Raw genomic sequence first — 18,917 nt, 5'->3', positions numbered from 1 at the left:
ACTATACAAACACCCAGATACTGACAATGAGTAAGGTTAATAGAAGGAATTATTTATTGACATTTTTGTTTAAAAAACATTATGAATTAATTGTAATCTTTGCCAGTATTTAATTACTGGCATATTTAAAACAGAACTAGTGATAACTTCCCACTTTTAACAAGATGTTTGTAGATAGTCAGCACTTAGCTTAGAAATTGCTCTCTGTGTATGCATACAGTTATTAGGTTACCAATGAAAGCATTAGTGTTCTGCGAGGCTGTCACCGTATCAACTTACTTTGGAGAAAGAAACTAGAGATCAGTATCTAATTTCCTCCATAAACTTTAAGAGTTTAACATGCCTAATATATGCAAGATACAAAGTAAATTGTTAATTTCTTAATAGCTCAAGATCAAAGTACTAAATATGAAAATTAAAGGAAAATGAAATGGACAATTGATATTTCAAATGAAAACAAAACAGTTCATTATTAAAAACAGCATTATTTTCCATATTATCAGATTAGTTTAAAATCATATCTGAATTTCAAACTAAGGAAAAAAAAAATATCAATGATCGTCTAATAAAGATTACTTAGTCAGAATTTAAAAAGCCAACTATTGCAGTTGTTTTTGTATCATACTTCTGGCATATGTCAATGCAGTCATTAACATAAACATATTAAAACATGAATGGTTTCAGATAGGATTTTGTGAGGTAAAACCCTTACACATTTAGTCTTTTTCTACTACTTTTTTTTACTATCCCACCCATCCTTCATTCAAAAATTTTTAGTTTAAGAAAAGCAAGGTGTGTGTGGCAATTATCTATTACTGAACCAACTGCATAGCCGGGATAGATATGTTAGACAAGTTTTCAAGCATGAAGTGCCATTCTTCAGATCTGAGAAAGAAACAAGGTATTTTACAGACCATCATAGCTACAACAACACTCCAACCCCACATTAGTTAACTTTCAAGTTATTTAAAAAGGACATCACTACGTTAAAAAATAAATTCTGTACCAACTATAGTTATGCTTAAATTAATTGAAAAGGGTTGGCAATAATTTTCTTCTCCCTCTCAAATTCTTTTAATTGCTATACTTGGTACCAAAGTTTGTGGGATATCAGCTCCGCTGTTTTTTCTCAGATGTCAATTTCTCTCTTGCTGACATGAAACTTACTATGACAGAGGAGCAGAAAAAGCCCTGAAGGGTTTGTTTGTTGTTTTTAAAGCATTTTACAAACTTCAGGACATACTTCACTAACAAGCGAGTCTTCCAAGATAGTGTTTTCTGGAATAAGTCTATTACAAACATTCTTAACTTATACTGCCCATCTAATGTTACGAATGAAGAGTGGTGTGCCTTGTAGCAAAAATATCTACCATAAAAACATTTTTTTTTTAAATCAGCATGATGGAGCAAGACAAGCAAATGCAAGGGTAATACCAAAACCAAAATAAACAAAAATCAACAAATATTGTAAAATTATACAGAAGGTTAAAAAGCATAGCATGTCATTTTGCAGAAAGCAGGCATACAAATACAATTAATCACAACTACAGCGCACACAAATGCACAGAAGCACAGAAACAAATTATTTTAACCCAAGTCAGCAAAACAGCTCATTTGAAGCAAAGGAAGAAGCTACTAAATTTAAGGGGAGGAAAAAAACAACATATTGCAGGCACCCTACCTTTCTTTTAGCCTGTGAAATACCCTAAAAGTCAGGGAAAACATACTATTCATGAAATATCTTCCATTACCACCACTTGATTGTACTAAAAAAAACAAAACAACTACTGTATGTACCTTTTTCAGTGTCAATTCACAATGATATAAAACAGTAATAGATGCTTACAAAACAGCAGAAAATAAGGGATCCGAGTATTTTTCACTTTAGATTTAGATTGAACTAGATTTAGAATATTCCAAATGAAGATGGAGATTATGCCAGGCCTTCAACCATACAAGATCAAGTTTAATAATCTCCTAAACTGTACTAAGACCAACAGCAACTTTCTGTTATACTAAAGTAAGTGGAATTGTAAAAGCTGAAAAATGAGACAGTTTTCTGACTAAATAAATACATATCTTGCCCAACCTGCTCAGGCTTAATATGGAAAACTACTTGAGTAACTGCCTCATCAGTTAATAGTCAAAAAGGAAAAAGGAGACAGAAAAAAATAAGTTTTGTTTGTTTGTTTTTATATTTAAACAATTTTTATTAGAATAAAATGAGATCTTGGGGCACCAGGATCTATGAAAAACTACAACATATAGCACCTGCTGATATGACTCAAAAATAATTCTCTAGATACTTTCACAGCTCAGAATAAATCCAGTCTTCTCAAAAAGGCATTTGAGAGGGTTTTCTGTATTGGTTAAAGATAGAGTAAATTCAGGCCACAAGCCAAAGATTTTACCTGAGAAAGATATCGTCTATAATCTTGTCGGAGTTCCTCCTTTAGTTTATGCTTTTTTCGTTCATATTCTTCTCCAAGAGGCAAGCTCAAGCCACAGTTACCTACAGAAGTTTAACATAGTTTTTACTCCCATTATTTTCAGTGCTATACAGTAGTGGAGGGGAGGAGTTAAGGAGAGTAACTGAAAAATCTTTACATAGTTACACTGATGATTTATATATATTGTTTTATAAATACATTTCTTACCTACAAGAATGATCATGTAAAAAGCATTACAGAACATGAGAGAATTTTTTGCTGTTTTTTAAAATTGCAGAATTTCTCTGTTCTTTGTATTGCTTCTAAAGGAAAAAAATTACCATGATTTGAATTTACTGATAGGTTTACAAACATTTCTGAACATTCATATTTAGATTATACAGCCTTATTGATATATAATCTGGAAGCAAAATCTCTTTATTGGTATAACCCCAAATGAGGGTCACAGGGGCTATGCCAGTAGCACTACACACAAAGGATGTGCCAGGAGCTCCCCCGCCTCTGGGTTGCCACCACACTCCGCTCCCAGCAGAGGGTTGCGGCAAAAAAAAGGTTAGGAAACACTGGTATAAACATTAGTGCATACAGTAAGCATTCACTATTAGATATTTTGCTCTGCACTAGCTACACAAAATAAAACACTTCAAATAACATGCATCTTAAATTTCTACTTTTTAGCATGAAAATAATGTGCAACAACTACTGGCTCCAGTATAATTATGAAGGTGCTCTTCATGGAGAGTGAATGTTTCTTCATTAAACTTTTTATTCTAGTGCAGTGTTTCCAAAAGTGTACAGTGTACTTCCCTGGGGAAGCATAAAAAGTTATTAAGGGGGGCGCATATAAATCACAATGGCAAATCTGCAGTTCCCCCCAACCTCCTCACTTTAGCTGCCGCTGCCACTTCCCCCACAACCAACTGCACATCAATGAGCATCAAGAGCAACTGACAGCAGAGGATAACTGGCAACAACTGGAAGCAGTGACAAAGGCAGCACAAGACTGCTGAACTTCTATACTGTTGGGTGTAAACCCATGAGATGTGGAAAATATTGCTGCAGCATACTGAAGTCCATCTTGTAACATTTCAGATCTAAGTTACTAACAGACATTCATTCAGCCATGGTTCAAGATTCTTGTTACTTCTGAAATTGTTAAATTCTCAGACCAATTACAGTAAAGCTGCGTTATCCGGCACCTTACAAGCCAGCATGCTCTATTAACCGGCATGCTGTCTTGTAAGGTAAAAGCGAAACCAAAAGAGCCCACTGTGACACTTCCAGTTTCACCAAGCCCCGACAGACCACGGCAAAGCACCCACTATGCTGCCAAGCCCCCATGGCCTGGAGCATAGCAGTCTGCATGGAGCCCACCTCCCTGTTCCTCGGGGCCTGCGAGAGGGGCACCTATGCAGCAGGAGGGGCAGCAATGCCCCAGATGTGGTGGGAGAGGTGGCAGCCCAAAGAGGCAAAGATGCGTGTTCAGGCCTCTCAGTTAACCAGCATATTTTGTTATCCGGCACCCCCCATTCCCCATGTGTGCCGGATAACAACGCTTTTGCTGTACTCTTGTACTTCCAAGTTTCAAAAAATGTATGAAACAAGATGTGCTAAGTCAGAGTTAGTATACAGAATTTATTATTTTCCTATTTTTCCAGTCCATGTTTTACAATCAGTCAGTAAACAAAATTACTTACCTCCCCCACATAGTATTCTTTATCATGCCTTAGCTTGGATGGGGATAGATGTAAAGTAATACTGCCTACAAGTTACCTTGAAAGTGTTTCTAAGTCACTATGATCTAAACAAAACAATCTAGGAGACTGTCATGATATGGCCTCCCCAGGGATGGTGGTGATGTCCCTAGGGCACTGTGACCATGCCAGCACTGCCCTATGGGCACCTACTAATCTCACCTGCCACGTCTTGCTGGTATAAATGATGGATTGGGAGGCTGCTCTAGAGTTCCTGCTTGGTCGCAGTCTTGACAGACTCCTCTAAACGCTGTAAGTTGTTAGACCTCTTATTGGGTCCCACACTCAGGAGGTGCCTTACGATACCCCCAAGCCTTATGGGCTACATGCATGACTCCAAAACTGACCCTTTATCACACCCCATGACTCGCAGATGGTATGTAGACATTGTCTTCTCATGTTGAGGCCTCAGTTTTGTCTGGCCTCAACTGCACCCTCTGGCACTGGAGTCTGCTCTCCCCCTCTTGCAGCACCCCACTCTGGCACTGGAGTCTCCACACTGTAGTGTGCCCCAATGAGCCCTCCTCTGCCCCAATAGTCTCAGCCCAGTCCAGCAGTTTAAATAACAACAGAAAGCACAAGCTCCTGGGCTACAATACAGCAATAACCTAGGGTCCATACTCCATCCCTTTTAAGGGGGCAAGCTTGTCTCTTTCAGTTTAATGGGCCTCTTCCCCACCACCACTTACGAGCTCCTATAGCCCCTTAATCCTACCAGCATCAGAACAGGCAGTCAAGCATCTCCAAGTAGCTTCCTCTATGAGAGCTCCTTCCCCCTTGGCTGCTGCCAGGGAACTAAACCTCTAGTTACAGCCCTGGGGTTTATATATGCCCAAAGCCCTGCCTTTTTCCAGTCAGCTGACCAGGTGCAGGTGCAGGCTAATTCCCTCATTAGCCTGCTGCCACAGTAACCTGCACCTGTGGGGTTTCTGCCTGGCTGCAAGGGCCCTCTCTCTAGGCACTTTCTGCCCTTAAAGGAGCAGGGACCTTAGTGCCCTGCAACAAAAGCAAGGACATTTAAAATGTTTTCTATGCAGGTTCTTGATTTACTGTAGATTGAGGCAAATCAGTTTGCTTTGGCTGTTACTTTGGTTACCCATGGCAAAGATTAGTTAGTACTACCTGTACAGTGACTTGATGACAAATAAAGAAAAAATTAAGTGCCATAAAACATTAATCCCAGTCACTCTTACACTTGTGTATGCACAGGCTGATTAGCCAATTTTGTTACTGATTTATTTAAAAAGAGCTAGGAAAAACTACATAATGAAAAGGTGTGTATGATTGGTTTCCAACAGTTCTAGCAAAGGGAATCTCTCTCCCTCACCCAGGAAAGAACTCATAATACAATTCAACAGAGAAAGGGAAGAACAACAGGTAATACATTCAGGGTTCATCATTACTTTCAGATTTCAGTTTCTGCTTGACAAATGATGTCTGAACTGATTACTGTTATTGATAGCTGTATTGAAGACCTATGGAGAGAAAAGGTAGATAGTCTAAAGAGAAACTTGAACAGGCTTAGATTGCTCTCTCTTTACAGCAGCTTGGATTGTGGCAAAAAAAAAAGCAAAATAAAAATTTTTTAGCCTGCTCTATCGTTAAGTTATAGTTGTGTTCCTTCTTGTTGGTGTTATATAATGTGTGCATTTGATACCATTAAATGCTTTTCACGTACAGTTTACAACCCGTAAGGCAAAAAAGACTTTCTGGAAAAGCATAAAATCTTTGTTTATTACTAAGATATATGCAAAATGAAGTGTCATTGTAAAATATGCTTCTCCAGTGACTGAACATCACACATTCAGCCAGGTCCTTGGAACAACTGAAAGGGGAGAACTCCAAACTCTGGCGTTCAATGTAATTTAAAGCAGACACACTCTCACAAGTTGCATCAATTTATAATAGACCACGGCCAACTGCAGCCTAAAGGGAGGAACAACGCATGTTAGAGGTGATTATTTTACCTATCCAGTATTCAGGACTACCTATTTAACATCTTTTTGGGAGCTCCCCAAAATATATAATTTTATTTAAACAAATCAATATAATTTATTAACTTGAAGTTTACAGTTTACTGTAATAAGATATTTCATGTCATGTGTTGCCCAGGATCTCACTATTTCTTTGCTTCATTGTGATGCTTCATGTCAATGATGAAGTATATACACATACTACCTCACATCTTATTCCTTTATGACATCACAAAGGTATCACAGATAGAGAAAATAAACTACATAAAAAGGTAAACAGTTCAACTAGACTCCTATTCCTTTTTTTTCCTGCTTTGAAATGGAAGCAACATTTTTCTTTAAAGACTCATTACTTTTTACAAAAGGCTCCTCACCCTGTATAATAACCTCAGAAACAACAACCCCTTATCAAGATTCTCCTTATTTTGTCTTCCCTTCACCACAGAACCCCAAGAGGGACCCCCCTGCTCTCTGTGGCAGGGAAGAGCATCTTCACTATGTCTCTTGGTTTCAGTAGTTACACTATAGTCTCAACTACAAGTCAGAAAACAGAGCTTCTCTGTTTGCATCAAATCACCACGTGTCATCTGCAGGGATCCTCGTTTTCCCCGTTTAAAAAAAAAAAAAATTCCCAATTTAAAAAAAAAACAAACAACCCAAATCCATATTTTTGCATGATTAAAATGAAACATCACTTGAGTGCAGATGACATATGCTGATTAGTTAAATTTACTGACATGTAGTTGAGACGATAATCAATTAGCATATGCCATCTGCACTTGAGGCGTTTCATTTTAATTATGCAAAAATATGGATTTGGGGTTATTCTTTTTTTATTCAAAAACTAGGATTTTTTTTTTCTTAATCAGAGAAAACCAGGATCCCTGGTCATCTGTCACATTAACAAGAATATAATTATACAACTACTTTATTGCTTGGACTCTGAAAAGTCTCACATGAATATTTAATCAATTTTAACAGTTATTAAGAAGGTAGACACAAGCCAAAACAAAACTATGACCAATTCCAGTGTGTTGTACTAGCTGTTGAACATAAAGCCAGGTTTTGATCTTATTTACATGTTAAACCCAGACTAACTCTACTGTCCTCCATTATTTAAATCAAAAATGTTGATATCCTCAGTCAAGTTGTTCTGTATTTACACGAGGGACAGGAAGATCAGAGCATGGCCCAAAAGTTCTGTTACACTGCATGGTAACAAAATAATAAAACAGACAGCCCCGTGGTATTCAGAAGGCTTACTAATGCAATGAATTTTTAACTGTGTACATTTTTTTTGTCTGTTGCCCGTGTCATAATTTTTACTTAAAAATATGAACCACCATAATTTCTGATCATGTTGAAATTCAGAGTTGTTAAAACGAATTAAAAGTTGCACTTTTTCACCTGACAACTTGAAACGTATTTGTTTTTATACTACAAAAATGGCTAGTGGTTCACTGGCATCAATTCTCAAGTTATCAGATGATTATGGATTTGTTACAAGAATGTCATGGTTGCAACTATCCTGCACATTTTAGCCAGCTACAGCTTCATAGCAACAACAACAAAGAAGAGGTTGAAACCCACAATACGCAAGGTACATAAAACCTCTACAAGCTCTTATTAGTATATGTAATCTACAACAGTTGAGCAGTTCTCATTAAGTCCACCAGATGGAATGAGTATATGTAAAATAGTTTATAAGGGCACATCAACAACTGAAGATACTACTGATTTGTTTACTGCAACAAAGGGACATGTCAAATGCTTTGGGATAAGTAAAATAGTCTTCCCCCGATACTAAGTTTCTATATGTCTACAGCTAAAAAAAAATCCCTAAAGACAGTGAAGCATCAGTGATCTAACTTACTGTTCAACAATAAAGTTGGCAAAAAATCTGAGATACATACTTCAGGTGTCGTCTTCTCACTAAATTTACCCTTTGTGACTCCAGCTGGGCAGCAGCACTTGATTGTCATTTAGGTCATTTCTAGGGGTGATGTCATTTCACACAGGGCAACATTAATGGCATTTTTAGTATTTCCTTTTGAACAAGGATTTAAGGTAGTTATAATTCAACTATATTGAGTTATATGTTTTCCTCCTCTTGTGCAAAAACCTAGAACTACTGAAGTTGATGACATTTCTGTGATGGATTTCAATGGTACCAAAATTTCATGATTTAATTTCCACCATTACCAGTACATTTCTGGAACCTTCACAATTTGCTCTACTGGCCAATTTTTCCTCCCACACTGAAGCTGTCACAATATCTTCATGAAATAAAGCACTAAAGAGATTTTTTTATATTTATTCTGACAATTGAGGAACTGGGAAGAGACGCATAGGAGCAAGGGGGAAGGGGAGAAGAGGAGTTTGTCCTTCCCCTTTCCAGATGAGTTCTGTATTATTTGTCTTTCAGGTCTATTGTTCAAGTTTCAGGTTTCTTAGACCAAGGAGCTCTCCTATGTCCTTTTGGGGTGTTTTTTCTTTGGTGGGGGGAAAGGAAGAGGTTATGGGGGAGGTGGTTTAAGTTACTACACTTACAGACAAAATAAAAATTGCATCCTTAAAAAACCCTGAAAAGCTATTCTGAGGACTGAGGCTTGGGACACAGGTATACATCATTCCCTCAAAATTTTGTAATTATTAGAATGAATCCAAATGTGCTAAGTGATTTCTAAAGAAAGTAAGGAGTCAGTGTTACAGCCAATATTAACAATCACCAGTATTTTTATTTATTTCTATGTCTGAAATGCACAATCTTGCTAATATTCAATTTCTAAAACCTTTACTGGTGAATAAAGGTGTCAGTTCACCTGACTGCAGCATCAACACAACCATTATTTAAACAATGGCATCACATCCTATGCTGGCCTGTAAGGGACAGAACTTAAGTAACCGGGACCACTTCTACATTCACCTGCTCCTTTCCCCACTCTCCACATCTAAAAAAATCCAACGTAGTTTAAGTACTGCATTTCATATTTTAAATTATTTAGCGTTTGTTATCAGCACTATATTTTACAAGCCGTAGCCAGGATTTTCAGATGAGTGCCCACGTTTAGGATTTAATAAGCATCCTGTTTTCAAAGGTGCTGAGCATCCATATGGGTCATTAAGTTCAGTTACAGGTTCTCCAACCTCATAAAAATCAAGCCATTTATTGTCAAGCTTAAGTACTCATTTAAGAGCTGGTTGCCTTCCCCCTCAACCCTAACCCCCATGTGAAGGTGTAACCCATGTTTAGTGTAAACCATGCCATCGACTGGTTACAAACTCAGCTTAAATTGTAACGCAGAGGGGTCATAACTGATTGAGGCAGGCCAGGTATATTTGTAAGTAGCACTTGCTTCCAGAGAATTATTGCTTTGCAGTTCTTTACTTAACAGGTTAACAGAGGCTGTTGGGGAGAAAAAAGCAATTTCAAGTCTGACAGCTATCTTGAACGAAGCCTTTTTTTTCCTTCTTGGTCTTGGGTTACAATAAAGACATTGTATTTTTAAGATGGCAGCAGACAAAGATTCAGTTAAATAAAAAAGTATGTGTGAAGGAGGAGAGATTAAGTATACTGAAACTATGAATTTCCAAATAATTTCTATCCTGTGAGGTACTGCTGCATCTTGCAAATATTATTTGCCACACAGTTTATATAATTATTGTGTATACAACTTCAAAATCAAATTTGATTAAGTACTATAAACTGAAAACAATTTCTAGTGCTTATGGAAGGAGAACACAGATATGCTAATTTTGGTATAAGCAGCATGAAAATAAGTCAGGAATAAAAAACAGATGCAGCACAGTAGCAACTGCATTCTGTATGAAAGGAAAGAGGTTGCTTAGCAGAAAAACTGGATGCAAAAAAGCTCTAAAGCTATAAACAGGGATTAAGCAAATAATATTAAGAAGAAAACAGAAGCTTATGAGGAAAAGACAACATAGAAATATAGGGTTGGCACATTAGAAAGAAAAAAAAGTAAAATGAAGAATGGAATAACATCAAGTATTTGCAAAGAAAGAAACAGAAGAGAATTAGAAAGTAAATAAAGATTTGTAAAGAAGAGAGATTATAAATGCTCCAGTCAAAATATAAGACTTTACAAAAAAGTTAAACTGAAAAAAATACCTAAATAAAAATAACTTTACTCAACAGAATAAAACTGAATTTGCATCTGTCTCATATTCAAGAGGTCTTCTAGTAAACACAGCTTAACACACAACTTTAGACTTCAAGTAAGCATTTTGATTTATTTTTTGTGTACTCCATGAATTCACTACATCATCCTTTATTACACAAATAAATTAAACACAAATATTATTAATTCATTTAACCAAAGTGATCCAAGTACAGAGACCAGTTTAAAAAAAATACAGCTGCTTTATCTTTTGCCTTTTTAGGCTTGTCAAGAGATTTAGCTCATTTGCTTGTGGTCCTATGAACCATGCCATAGGACTACTTGTGCCAAGAGGCAAACAAACAAAACAAAAAACACCCCAAAAACTTCTTGCTTTTCCATCCCCAAGCAGCAGAAAAATCTCTGGCAGCAAATGGAATGGACATTCTATCTGAAATACTGCTCTAACAGACAGCCTCATTCTGTCTCTCTCTTCTCCTCCCCCAAGACTGTCTAACAGACATTATTAGCCCAGGAGTTAAACTGAGTAATGCTTTCAACAAAGGATATTCTCTCTCAGGTTTTCAGACAGCAAACAAGATATTGTAAAGGTAGTGAAAGAAACTTAATGTGCTTGAACTATTATGCTGCTCTTATAAGAATGCAAAATATGAAAGTTTTTTTTCTGCAATACTTAAAGTTCTATAAGATAATTAAATATTATCCACGCCTAAAAACTACTGCATATAAAATGTATACCATACCTAGTGGACAGCTCTCTTGACTATTTGGTGGTATATTTTCTTTAGCCATAGAGATTAACATTTTGCTGGTCTCAGAAAGCTGTTCTGAACCTTTGCTCTGAAAAGAAAAAGTGCATTTTGCTTGAATAGATAAGAGAAATAGCTATAAAATCACTTGTAGGAACATTATTTAATTTTTATTTGAAAGCAGAGAGATGCGAGTTTAAATACATGCAACAGAGCAAGGAGTTCACCATCATTATAGACAAGGAGCTCTTGTACATAATATACAAGAAGGAGCTCTTGTATGTGATTTCCACCAGCACTTGTAGTCTGTGAAATATTTGTGAATCAAACAATTCATGTGCCCTTTATACTTCTTAACAAGGAAGATCTGGTCCATGCTATTAGTCAGTATGGTCAGTCATCTAGTTAAAAAAAAAAAAAATCCAGATATGGTGGGGCAAGGTCAGAGTATCAGCCCCACAGTTCATGCGGAGTGAAAATACAGCTTTCAATGCAGCAGAATTATCTTCCTGCTTCCTATAACTGGTCTAAGCAGGGAAGATGAAGACAAAAGCCTGCCTGCTCTTTTAATACCTTGAAAAATTAGTCTCATGGGTACATAAACAAAGAAAAGTTGATGGCCGAGTAGGATGCACCAAGCAGGAAATGAATAGCTTGGGGCTCAACAGGAGTTAGGAAAACTGAACACAGGGTGACTAACGCAATGGTTCTCAACCTTTTCTGGACTCCAAACACTCTTCACTGGACTCAAAAACAACCCTCCATAACTTTTATCAATTGAGGGGTACACAATTTCAAAACTACTGTACTGTCCAAGACAACCCTGAATGCAAGACGACCCCCCCAATAATTAGATTTTACACATGGAAAATTTATAAATTTGTTATATAATTTTCCAAGTATAGAATCTAATTATTGGAAGATCATCGTAAATTTGTTCCTACCAGCATTGCACCTGGGAAAGCAGCTGTGAGGGGTACATGGTGGAAAGGGGGAAGGCTGTGGGCTGGCACCTGGTAGGACAGGCAGCAGGGAGGCAGTAAGGGGGTAGGCAATGTGGAGGCAGTGGTGCCAAGCACTGGGGAGGGGCAGATGATGGCGGGGCAGAAGCAGGCAGTTTGCCCTCTACCACCTGTCACCCTTCCACACTTCTCCCCCCCTTGTGCCTGCCACCCACAGCCCTCCTGTCTCCCCAGTGTACCACTCCTGCCCCCCACAACCTTGGAAACCTGCTTCCTTCTCCCATCTCCCCCATCCCATTGCCTCTGATCCCCACCCACCTCTTCTCCCCTCCTGCTGCCATTTACCCTTGCATCAGCAAGCTCCATTCATTCTCCAGTCTCCTGCTATATGGCTGGGCTAGAGCCATGCTTTGTGCTCCAGGCTGGAGTGAGGATGGAGTCTGTTGGCAACAGAGAAAGGGCAAGCAGCAAGGGGAAGAGGGGGGCTGCAGAGGTTCTGGGGGAGGGAGACAAGGGAAGGGGGACATGGGCCTGAGGCTGTGGGGGGCAAAAACAGTGCAGTGAATGACAGGGGGAGGAAGGGTTGAGGCCTGAGGCTGCAGAAACGGGAAACAGGCAGGAGGTTGAGAACCATTAGACTAGCAAGATAATAATACACCAAAGCAGTATGGAAGGGGAAGAACAAAAAGGATTACCATGTCTCAGAGACTAATTCAAGAAATAGAACTGTGACTATTTTTCTGGAACGGTAAAAGAAGGGTAGTCTGAGGATATGGATCCCAGACTTAAACATTCTTATTGTCCTGGGTGGGATTGTTTCTAATTAGAAGCAAGGGCTTATAGTTCAGTGTCTCTGGCTACCAGCCTATGAACATCAAAATTCAATAGGCTGATGGCTGAAAGAAATGCAGCACAGCCTACCAATCTTCACAGCTGAACACATTTAATACCCAAGTCTGAGGAGAAATTAGATTTGCCAATGCCCTCCCATGCACAGATGTAAAAAAAATCTTATAAAGAATTAGCTTTTATAAGCATATTATAAGCAGATTTTAAAAAAAAGTTTAAAATTCAAGCAGTTAAATTCTCTTACCCTCATTTCCATATAAGGAGGATCATTTTCAAGTTCCGCTTTGTCTTGTGCCAACTTGGCCTTTTGCTCTTCAATAAATTGGTCCAAGACATCTGACATCGTTTCTTAGATTCCTAGGAGAGAAACACACAGCTTCAGAATGATGCAATTCTTCACCAGAAGGAACTGGAGTTTACAAAAAGTTAAATTATTAACTACCTTAAACAACTCAATTTAGTCATCAAATTATTGCGTATACCAGATAAAGAAACGTAAGCTTGAAAATCTTGGTTAGCTTAGCTTTAGAGAAAACCTCCCTGGAGATAACTGACCTAAAGCAGTGGTGCCCATCCTTTTTTGCCCCACAGGTAGATGGGCAGTGCCCAGTCCTGACCTGGACATGCAGGGAGGAGGGGGCGTGACCTGATCCTAACCCAGCTGTATGAAGCTTGAGAAACTGGCAGCATGGGAAGGTGGTAGTAATAATTGCCACTGCTCCCCCGCTGCAAAATTTCCTGACCTGTGGGAAGCCCTACAGCGCAGATGCAATGGCTCCATGTGCTAGTTTTGGCCCAAAGCCCAGGGGTTGAGCACCCCTGACCTAATGCATAGCAACCTTCAGAATTTCTCCTCCGAGAGAAGCAAAAGATCCCGTAAGACAGTCCCAATAATTTTCTGAATATAGTACTCTTCTTTCCTATAAAGGTTATTATTATAGGACTAGCCAACTGCCTGTCAAAGATGACCAAGGGGGAAGGGGGGGACACAACACACAGAGACTGATTCATGACAGCTGAAAAATAACAAGGCAAAATGGAAAAAATAAAATTAGCACACAGTGTACCAAGATAAGCAAATAAAGGTCTGAAATTAAGAGAAATCTGCCTGCTGAGTTACAGTAAAACGTTAATATAACATACTGGTATGGGGAAGTTATTCTTTAAATTAGTAAAGTTATACAGTATTCAAATGAGGCAGATACAGGGCAACCCAGTTACAAACATTTGTGGTAATACAGGAAGATCAACTCCAAAAATAAATTCCCCATCTGATTGTCCTAAATCATTCTCATTGACTTTGCACACTGAAAGTCAAAGGAAACCTAAAAAAGAATATATGCTGTTAGGCACAGGCTATATTACTTCTGGAGAAGCAATTTTACAGAAGGATTGCTGAAGATTATTATTATAATGAAAAGAAAAAGGGATTTTTTTCACAATAAGCTCCACACTTGCTCACATCAGCTACCTACTGAAGCCTACTCACTTGCAAGAATAACATATATCAAGTCATACACCAAAAAAGGTTCCTTCCATAGCTCACTGGACTGTGGCAACTGAATTTATGACCTTCAGTTCCACATGTATACACTCTCGAATTGTTTCCAAACCCTATTTGGAGATATTTTTTTAAGTTAGGGAAAGAATGATAGTAAGATCTGCAAGCGTCTTTCTCACTCCAAAATAGACAGTATAATGAACTATCTATAATTATATTTTTTACTTTTATCAGACACTGATCCTAAACAATATGAAACATTAAGGAAAAACCAAGGCAAAATGCCTATTAAGATTTTTACTATACAAAAATTCAATTAATGTGAAGAAAGCTCAAAATTCTACTCATAGTAAAATACTGTACTGTAAAATACTGTTAATTCAGCATGCTACCTTTAACATGGCTATTACGCAAGAAGCACTAACAGAATTCTGCTAGGGAGATAACTAGATATTTTATGCCACTGTTTTTTGCTTGAGAAAATCTTTTAAAATGTGCTTTTTGCTTGAGAAGCGCTTTTTTGCCTGAGAAGATCTTTTAAAATGTGCATGGATTCAAAGATTGTGAAACAAGCACAAGAGTCAACTGCTAATTAAATTATTAGAAAGGATCCTCTACAAGAGAAAATGGAGCAGAAGAAAAGGAAAAGGGGATATAGAGTTTACTTGAGCATTGTGAGGGCTGTGCATCCACAGCTGTGTTCAGATAATACACCAATGCTCAAGGGAAGAAAAACTCAAGTGATTTCATAAAATTAGACATTGCACCAATGAAGTTATTTAAGATTCTGCTTTTAATTTAAACTATTGAAAAATCAGCAGATTCCCTTTTCATTTTCGTGCATATGCATGCTAACACATGCAAGAACATTAAAACTAGCCAAAAACAACAAAAATCCCTTCAAACACCCCCCGCCCCACCAAGTCCATTAAAATTGTCTATATGTATACTACATTGAACATAGTACTAGCTAATTTTCTGATGGCTCATGCTAAATGGCATATGAATCTGTAGGACACTACAAAATAATTTGTATAAAAATTGTGTCATTTTATAGGAACCCTTGAAATTAATCAAAGTAAATAGAAATATTACAATGTATAAACTCAAAAGCGTTTGAGGGGCAAGGATTTCCTGGGGTGATATACTTCATTGCACTAACTATGTAGTTGAGAAAGTTGAGACAAGCTTTCAAATGCAAGACAAATGTCATAGGCACAAGGAGCCCACAAACATCTTACATGCAAAAGCTTGTCTAACTTTATCCCAGCTACGTTTGGTCTAATGAAAGATGTCACAGGTCAGAAATCTTTGCCTCTCGAACATTTTTGTGCTGTTACAAAGCAATATTTCCTTTTACTTAGGTTTATTTCAAAGGTTGCTACAAAAGGACAAAATTCTCAAATTGTTTTATAGCATCCTACAAACTCCTACACAAATGACAGTGTTTACAAACATCTTACATTTAAAAGCTTGTCTAACTTTATATCCCAGTGACACAGTTGGTCCAATGAAAGATATCATTATCATTATAAGAAATTATGCATCTGGCATAATATGTTATGCCTGTGGCATCACTCCTGGACCACTGCAGCTATAATATCACTCTTACCCTACCACAAGTGTTAACATTTATTTAAAATGAAGCCAACATGCATAAATGCAATGCATAATGGCAACAAAGGAGTCAGCTGAGGAGCTGCAAGTGGAAGCAAACAAACTGCCACAGGTTGTGCTGCATTTCAGTTTGTCTAGCCAAGCAGAAAACAAGCAGACAGTCCAGAAGGGGAGGATTTTCAGGGGCTCATGTTGGAGACAACTAAGGACCAGTCCACTCCTGCCAGCACCAGGTCGGCTTTACCACCAGGAATAAAGTTCAGCTGCTTTCCAGCAGACCCACTCCCGCCAGCCCAGCGCAGCCCGTGCCAGTCTCTTCTCTCCAGCTTAGGCCCCGAACCTGAAGCGACTGCGGCAAGACGCCCAGCACGAGAGGGGAAAGCCTCGGGAGCCGGCCTGGGGAAGTCAGGCCTTTCTGCTCTTCGGCTGTCTTAGCAGAGGGGGAAAAAAGCAGCAGTGGAGCCAGGGTCCAGAGCCTCCGCACCCCAGCTTAATACGATCCGCAATTTCCACCAGGATCCCTGCAAACTGTGCAGTCGCAGCCCCAGCCCCGCGCGAGGGAGGGCAAGGCAGAAGCGCCGGAGCCGGCTCAGGCGCTGGAAGCAACGGGAAGCCCCCGTCCCATCCCTCGGGGAAGAGGCAGTCGAACCCGCTGGGAAGGCTGCAGTAGGGCTTCCCCTCCTCGTCCCGCCCCTACCCCGGCGGGGACCCGCTCTCCATGGCGAGCAGCGCCGCCCCAGCCCAAGCCTGCTCCGCTCCCGGCCCCGGAGCAGACCACGCGACCGTCACTGACCACGTCCCCCTGTAGCTCCCCACCGAGCGGCGGTGGTACAGCCCCTAGGGGCGGCTCCGGGCATGCACAGGACTGCAGTGCTCCCCACGCCCGCCAGTGGCATTGCCCCGCGGCACCGAGAAGGGCTGGGCGTGATGACGCGCGGGGTGGCCCCGAACGCGTTCCCAGCGGTCGGCCCCTTTAAGACGCCGCTCGGCGTTGTTAGGCAACCAGGTTACAACAGAAACCGTTGCCGGGGCCTGCGACAACCCCTCCCCGCTGCCCACGCGGGGCGTAGACCCCCCCCCCCCCCGGCCTCCCCAACACCCCCGCCCCGGAGCCCGGCGGCTGTGGGGTAGAGCGCGCCGCCACCTCACCGGGGGAAGGGGCGCAGGGGCCGTCACGACGACACTCACCGGCTCCGCGCGAGCTCGCAGACGCAGGCTTCGGCTGCCGTGCCTCGCTTCCCGCCTCCCCGGCCGCCGGCACTGGCAGCGGGAGCGGCCCGCAGCGCCCCCTGCCGCCTGGGAGCCCCCTGCCGCGGCCTGAGCCGGGCATCAGCCCTCCTACGCCCCGCCAGGTCCGCACACGGGCAGCGCCCCCGCTGCCCAACACGTCCCAGCCCGACTGCGTGAGACCCCCCTTCCCTGCACACACTGCCGGCTCCCCGCGCACCTGGTCGCCCCGCCGCAGGCCGAGCTCACACCCGCCGCTGGCTTTAACGTACGAAAGTTCTGCGAAGTCGGGAAGAAAAGTGTTTTTAAAAAAAAGCAGGGAGACCATCTGGTGTCGCCTTTCCCCAGTGGCTTCCTATTAGGTCACCCCTTTCTGGCCAAGGATGGAGGCCTGGAATCGCAGAGCGGAGTGGCAAAATCACAACAATGACATTGCTAGTTCCCAGAGTGTTTTTAAGTCACTGTTTTTCCATCCTAGGAGCGCTGTTTCAAAAGTCATTTGTTGGGGCAGCAGACATGCACATACATCCATGAGCCTAACCTTGTTAAGTGTTCCCTTCAGAACAGCCTGTGCTCCTCTCAGGGACGTTTTTCTAGCAAATGTTGGTTCCGTGTTTCTTGGCAGATGGAGGAGACTCCCCTCAACCTTCTTCCCCTTTTGTCCCATGCTGTGTCTCTTCTTATCTCAGGGGCCCAACACATTAAAAATGGGAGGCAGGAACAGTGTAACGTGAATGTCATAGATAAATAGGCCTGAGGAAGGCCCTGTGCACCTAAAAGCATGCAGAGAAAGATAATTTTGTTGCAATTTCATAGTTGGTGTAATAAAAGGTATCTCACCTCTGAACCAAGAGCTCTATAGAGTTTTGCGTTTCTTTTTGTCAGACCAGCGCAGCTACCAAATACATCCCTGAAACATGGAAGATGCCGAATTTTAGCTGATTTTGGATTTAAGTTTCATTGCTGAACAACAAAAAACATTTCTACAGCTCCCTGCCTGCCATCTGACAGCACCAGGGAAGGAATCCTGCCTGATCTGCACATCAAAGAGCAACTCAAAAGACACTCTCATGGACCCAAAGGAACAGACTTCCACCTTCAGTTTCCTCTGTGCAAAAGCAAAGTTTATTTTCTACCTATGGGGACTTTTTACCATCTTTAATTTTCCCTGTGCCTGAGGAAGGGCATGTGTGCCCAACAGCTTGCATAAAGAGGGTTTTTTGGGTTTTTTGTGATTTTTTAGTTGGTCTAATAAAAAGCATCATCTCTGAGCCAAGAGTTGTAGAGTTTTGCATTTCACAGATAAATATACAAAATCCAACTGACATCCCTCCTTGTTTTACAGCTGTAGGTACTGGCCTACTGACTGAATCTCTCCAGGTGGAACCTGTTGGAAGCATGACATCAACCAACTCCCAAGTGGGTACAGTTGTGAGGCTGGGGCCTCACGTAGGGGCACTGTAGCCTCCTGCTCCTATGCACCTCAAACTTGCTCACACCTCACTGACTTCATCCAGGCACTTGGCTCCACCCCAAGGGATCCCATTACAAGGCCCACCTGGAAATGACATGGTCTTTACCCAAAAAGCCTTTTATTTAGATGCAATACGGTCCTGAATCCTAGCAAATTAGGGTTGGAAGGGACCTCAGGAGGTCATCTAGTCTAACCCCCTGCTTAGAGCACGACCACCCC

General features: G+C 40.7%; 1 protein-coding gene across 10 annotated transcripts in view; it reads right to left on the bottom strand.

The window, feature by feature from the left end:
- Positions 1 to 17,342, bottom strand: part of CSPP1 (centrosome and spindle pole associated protein 1) — a 106,207-nt gene extending 88,865 nt beyond the window's left edge. For 6 of the 10 annotated variants that reach the window (XM_090040104.1, XM_090040112.1, XM_090040107.1 and 3 more), the window contains exons 1-5: positions 17,186 to 17,342; positions 13,124 to 13,236; positions 11,063 to 11,159; positions 2,412 to 2,512; positions 1,682 to 1,705 (exon numbers count right to left, since the gene is read on the bottom strand). In XM_090040104.1, coding sequence (XP_089896230.1) covers positions 1,682 to 1,705; positions 2,412 to 2,512; positions 11,063 to 11,159; positions 13,124 to 13,222 — 321 coding nt within the window. In that variant the 5' untranslated portion in view covers positions 13,223 to 13,236; positions 17,186 to 17,342. Of the gene's footprint in view, positions 1 to 1,681; positions 1,706 to 2,411; positions 2,513 to 11,062; positions 11,160 to 13,123; positions 13,237 to 16,790; positions 16,888 to 17,185 lie in introns of those variants that run through there. The other 4 variants (XM_090040108.1, XM_090040114.1, XM_090040113.1 and 1 more) reach the window with 2 other exon arrangements.
- Positions 17,343 to 18,917: the final 1,575 nt, after the last annotated feature.

Source organism: Crocodylus siamensis, chromosome 3 (genome assembly GCF_052110815.1).
Source record: "Crocodylus siamensis isolate JL-2025a chromosome 3, ASM5211081v1, whole genome shotgun sequence".
NCBI lineage: Eukaryota > Metazoa > Chordata > Crocodylia > Crocodylidae > Crocodylus > Crocodylus siamensis.
The sequence above is the reverse complement of the archived record's forward strand: the minus strand, read 5'-3'. Positions and strand labels throughout refer to the sequence as shown.